The 6000-nt window shown below is 39.1% G+C and overlaps 1 protein-coding gene across 1 annotated transcript in view; it reads left to right on the top strand.

Moving 5' to 3' along the window:
* atp11b (ATPase phospholipid transporting 11B) overlaps nt 1–6000 on the top strand; it is a 103922-nt gene that overhangs the window by 93798 nt on the left and 4124 nt on the right. The window contains exon 31 of the mRNA XM_061780254.1: nt 1618–1781. Within this exon, the coding sequence (XP_061636238.1) occupies nt 1618–1781 (164 nt within the window). The remainder of the gene's footprint in view (nt 1–1617; nt 1782–6000) is intronic.

Genomic DNA, 6000 nt, shown 5'->3' with positions numbered 1-6000 from the left:
AGTCTTGAATCGTCTAATTTTATTTTATTTTTTTTTTACTTTAAATTTTCAAGCTGAGGGTAACGCAAGGACAAATGAGGTTTGTCCCCATGTCGCTGACGCCTTAACATTATAAGATATCATGCAATTGCTTGTGGTACCTGAAAACGGTCTTTCAAATCACTGCTATTATGCAGAGCTATTATGGAATGACCACCACCTTAGACCACTTAACCGCCTCTTTAACACGCTCGTTTGGAGAGCACTATGTATTATTTATCAAATCGCTTGTAAGTGATTTACAAAACCCACCTCATCTACACTTGAGGGCCGATTCACAGATAAGTTAAATTACTCATCGATTCAGAGCTAACAGAATTGATCATTGTGGAAATTATAAGATGACTATTTATAGTCCACCATAAACAGTTCAAGGCCACTTCAACTAAAATTAACTTAACTGCTACATTTGTGGCCTGGCTGTAGTTTGTGCATTTGCTGTTCTTTGATCCATTTTTGTTTTAGTCATAGTCTATAACCTGATGTGTATGCTGGAGTGGAGTAACTGTTAATCATCAAAATATCAAATATTTATTATCTAAGGGATTTGTTTTTTTTTTCTTGCTTACAGTTTACTGTTGCCATTCATGTTCTGTTCATAATAAGGAAATTTCTCTGTTATGCAATCCTTAGAAATGCAACCACAAACAAATGCACACAAAATGATAGTTCTTCCATAGTTCATCTTGGTGGTTCTATTCTGCAAGGAGCGATTTCAGTGTACAGAGCGGTAACAGATTTGCACACTCTCTTGGTTTCCGGCTCTTGATTATAGACTTAAAGCACCTGATTCTGTACATTATGGTCATGGTTTTAAAATTTTACACAGGTGTGAAATTCAGTGACCATTAAAGTAGCCACTTAGAGTAAAAGTATGGAATATGTATTGTTTTTTTCCTTGAACCAATTTGTACTTTTCAACCTTTTACAATTCTGCAACCAGAAAATCGGCAAAGTGCCTCCTATGAATCAGCCGCTGGCCTTGGCTCATAGTTGGTTTATGATGTGGAATATGAATTGGATTCTGAGTGATGGAGCACAGCTATGACAAGTTGACCTGCACTGAGCTTCTTCAGGCGACTGTGCCACAGCTCATCTTGGTCTGAACAATCACTGTGTAGTCACATTAAAATGCCACGCATGGACTCTCTGCAGTAGGATAGATGCTGGGTCCAAGGGTATATCACTGTAGAAAATTAAATAAGAGCGGAAGACATTCTATTCATGTAGGTCGTTCAATTCACTTTGTCACTTATTATACACATGGTTTCAGAATCGTACAGATGTTGGGCGCAGTGACTTAAGCTCTTTTTTAATACTATTACAAAACAGCGCCAAAGGTTTTGTTGTCATGTCTAGATTCAAATTTTTTGTTTACCGCCTTTGTGTGTTTTAGATTCATTTTAGCATTACAGTTCCATTTGGTAGCATCCTTTAAATGTTGTCCATTCCCTGTGTATGACAGCATGCAATTTATTTGTGCTAAGGAATTCTTCTCTTTACATCTTCATCTACTCTGCTCTTTATTTTCATTCTCCATCTTGCGCCCTCTTTTTCTGCCCCTTGCATTCCCCTCAGTCTTTATCAGCCCCCCAGGCCCAGGCCCTCGGCTGTGTGGAGTCCTTGTGCTGCTACCAACATGGGCGGAGCGGCTGTTCCCGCCTGGTCCACTTCCTGGAGCAAATGACTGGACGATGCCCAACCACCAGCAACCTTTGCGACACGTCCAGCCGCAGCAACAGGTGGGGAGGACTATAACAGCAAGAAATTATTATGAATCCAGATGAAAGTCTACCACAACGTGGTTTCCAATATTCAGTCTGCAGGCCTGAACATTTCAGCTTATAACATGGCTCGAGTGCTCATGTAAGTGCTCGTGCTGAGCACTCATTGGTCCAACATAAAATGATGGAGGAGTGGCATTTTAAATGTTAATGGTGGTAGGCATCAAAGAGCTAAAGGCTGAAGCCATTAGGAACATCACTCTAGTTTCTTGGTTCTGTCAACTCCAATGTGGGGGAAGTAATCTCTGGCCAAACCAAAAGTCTCATGCTATAGCCAGACTAATATATTAGCTAGTATACTGTATTACATGACACTTTATAGCCATAATATAGAGACTTGACTCAATTGCTCATAATCATCATACCTGGCATGTTGTGAATCTCTGGCTGGCCAGACAGTCCACTACTAGTATGGAGACCTGTCATGATATACAGGCATGCAGCAGGTCTCAGTATTACTCACTATGTAACCTGTTTTGTGTCGCCCATTCATGAGTGTTGGTATAATCTAAATCTCCCACGTACTGTATGTTTGTCTTTACTAGCTGTGCTATGGTCTTTGGCTCTGTCCTGTTTGCTGCTTTTTTCTTTCTTTCTATGTAATACCATCACTTATTACCCCATATTTCAGGGACAATTTATTATGCACTTTAACAGATTACTTCAGAATCTTTATAGGTAACGTAAATAATTTTTCGTCTGACTGCCTTCCCACAAGAGCACTTCTCCACCAGAGAAGATGATAAATATGTTCAACTGGTATCTGAAATTCAGGACTTCAGTGCCCAGAGATGATAAAGACATGATTGTATTATTGTAAAAAGTGGGCTCTCTGTTGGTTCAGTCAAATACTATGGGTTCGTCGGTGTAATTAGACTTAACTAAAAACTATGTTCTCTCCCATATCAAGACCGCGTCTTTAAAAAAAATAAAATAATAATAATAATTATTATTATTATCCTGATTGTTCATTTTCCAGAAGCCAGGGTGACACAAATAACTCACTATTTACATGCAATTATAGCACATCAAATTACTGGGTTTATCCAATGGCCTTAAAGGTACTTGTGAACACATTAGCTGGATTGAAATTTTACCCCTCGTCCCCAAAAAGGTCCATAGTCGGTCTAACATTCCTGTGTAATACTGTCAGCTATCAATTTATTGCAGCACATATAATTGCAACAAAAAGTAAGTAACCTTTTGAAATTACCTGAATTTATGCATGACTTGGTTATAAAATGTGATCTGATCTTCATCTGTCATGACTTTATCTTAAATTTGTACCACACAAACAAGTATATAGTTTTCCTGTTTTAGCATGACATGTAAACAGTGCTGAGTGAATAAATTATGTGATACCCTAGGCTGATGACTTCTCCAAAATCAATTTTTTTGTTAACCTAGAGTTCAATCATTGTGACAAGATTGGGGAAGTTTTAAATTTTCAAGAAACATTGGCCAAAAACCATGGCTGGACTTACAGTAGATGAATATCAGATAAAATCAAGGTGTGCAGAAATCAAGGTATTTCCAAAGACGTCCCATACTTTTTCTTGCAACTTTATACAGATAACGAATCTGGACTGGGCTATGTCGATCTGTGCATGCGTCACAGTTCTCTCGAGTCAGATTTCAAGTCTAGTCGATTAGGAAAGGCATAATGAAAGCAGCATACAGCAGTGCCTTCCTTACTATGTACAACTTCCAAAACAGATACTCTTGTGTAGCACATGTACAGCACACACAAAAAATGTTACAAAATTGTAATGCTGTCCAAATCCATCTTCACTGTAATTTAAGTTTGCTGCTAGAATAGATCAAGACCACAGTGTCCTGTCAGTATAGATCTGGTATATAAAGAGTTGTAAACTCCCTTGTGCACAAGTCAGAAAAGGGGTGCACACAAACGAGGGTGATGTGTGGGTACCGATCTTTTTTTTTTTTTTTTTTTTTTTTCTTCCTGGTGTTTCCAATTTTGGCAGAGTTGTTGTCATGTTGAAGACCATCCATTTGTATATTATTCGTCTTACAGTGGATGGATGGAGCTAGAATCTTTTGAGAATGGTCTGACAGCCCTCCCCCAATGGATGGGCTGTCAGTACCCCCTTCATGACCTTGGCTATCTCCTTTGCTCTTGGTTTTGTTGTTGTATGGCACCACAGTTGGTTTGGTTTCTTTCTTTGCGTTCTTTAATTAGCGCAAGCCAAACCCTTTCCCAAAGGTGTCTTATTCTATCGGTCTGCTTAAATGGTTAAATAAGCACCCAATTGTTTAGCCTGTGTCTTTTACCTGCTTGATTTAACCAATGTAGCTGGGGGTTCACTTACTTTCGCATGTACACTAATTCCATGTTTCATGTCATTTTTGGGGTATTTAAACAAGTCCCACTAAAGACATGAATGCAATTGCTAAACATGTATCTGACATTTCCTAAATAAAAATTGGTGACAATAAAATAAGAACATCGCGGGAAAACAGAAACATCTACGCTGCTCAAGGGGTTCACATACTTTCAATCAGCACTGTAGTAGGGGATGTTCTTACTGGAGCACCTCTTGAGAAAAACCAACAGACTGTGGTCCTCAAGCAGATCGCACTCATTTGAGACAGATCTTGTAGTTTCCTTAAAGACATACTGTAGAACTACGATGTCTTACTTCAGAGTGTGTGTGTATCAAAAATTGTAGGCATACTCAATAATGGCAGTTAAAATATAAGATAAGATAAGATAAAAGATTTTCTGGACCAGAAGTTCTTCAAATGTAGCCTTCAGTCTCAGCAGCTGCTTGAAAGATTAACATAATACATCCCAAATATAGCGTTTTTGTGTGTTAAACATTCTAACTGCACCAAGAAACTTTGTTTGTATCCTTCCTTCTCTAACCCTCCTTCACACCACCCTGTTCATCTTTACTGTCTCAGTAATTGCACTGCATGCCGGCAACAGCTGTGTTGTCTCCAGGCGACAAAGCTGGAACCGACACGGCGTCACAAGGTGTCAAAGAGGGTTTCCCTGATGAATAAGCGAAATATGCCCCTGTGTGGTTGTCAAACCTCTTGGGCCATTCCAAATGTCAAGTCACCTTCACATGCACACCTTTTAAACAGTAACAGCCTAATTTCAATCAACGTTCAAGCTTTGTGTTATGATTGATGTCCAAGCTTTTTGTACTGCATTCTAAAGCCTTATACTAGATGTGTCTTGAGGACATTGTTTCTAGTCCAGAGTGTCGCAGGTTCCGATTGTTCATGGTGTACACCGCTCATGTTTCACCCCAGGCAACCAAACAAAAATGTCCAGATTGCGTGTCAACGCATGCCGACTTCTGCGCCATTGATGTTCTGTACTCTGTAAACATGTGTTTTTGTGCCCCTCGCCAGCTACTAGAGTTAGTTTAGTTACTGCTGTCCTCCTGTGGAATAGTATCTTAAGCTGAGAGGTTTTTGTTGCCTCCAGCCAAACCAGCATTTAAAGTCACTGGGTTGGCCACTTGGGAATTTAGCAGGTCTTAAAACGGTTGTCTTTGTCTTGGCAAATAGAGCTGAACTGAAAAGTCAAGTAAATGATTCAATAGTTGGCCTAGTGGAGCAATAGTTAATAGTACTTTGCATCTTGACAGGAGATATGTTGATGCCTTTTTAATCACTGTTCATTTGTCTTTTATAATCATCATTTTGATTTGGATTGAGTAGATTAAGTCTCATGTCATCTCCTCCTCCAAAAGGGACCATTTTGATTTGTTGGTTTTAGTTCATAGATGGGTCTCGCAGCAAGTATTTATGATGTTTTGCCTGCATACACTAGCTACCACATTGGATTTGAAATAAAACAAATGATGGAAATGTAGACTTGCAGGTTTAATTTGAGGTTTCACAAAAGTATGTTATTTACATTTCAGACATTACATTACAGCCAACGGTGGTCAGGGGCTTAAAAGAATATGGACAAAGTGACAGATGTAAACATAACCAAATTGTGAGTTTCCTCCCTGGGGACGCTTTGCCAAGCGTTCACTTTGCTGCACATTCGTGGGTTTTGCTGACTGGACAATGAAGTACCAACCTTCTCGAGAGTATTTTTGACAGTATATAATAATATAATTGTTTGCTACGTCGTGAATTTCATTTATTCTCGGATCTTTATGAAATAAATAAATGAGGGTTTAGTCAGTGC

Source organism: Phyllopteryx taeniolatus, chromosome 7, assembly GCF_024500385.1.
Source record: "Phyllopteryx taeniolatus isolate TA_2022b chromosome 7, UOR_Ptae_1.2, whole genome shotgun sequence".
Taxonomy (NCBI): Eukaryota; Metazoa; Chordata; class Actinopteri; order Syngnathiformes; family Syngnathidae; genus Phyllopteryx; species Phyllopteryx taeniolatus.
Note: the sequence above shows the minus strand (reverse complement) of the source record. Positions and strands in the feature narration are given on the sequence as shown.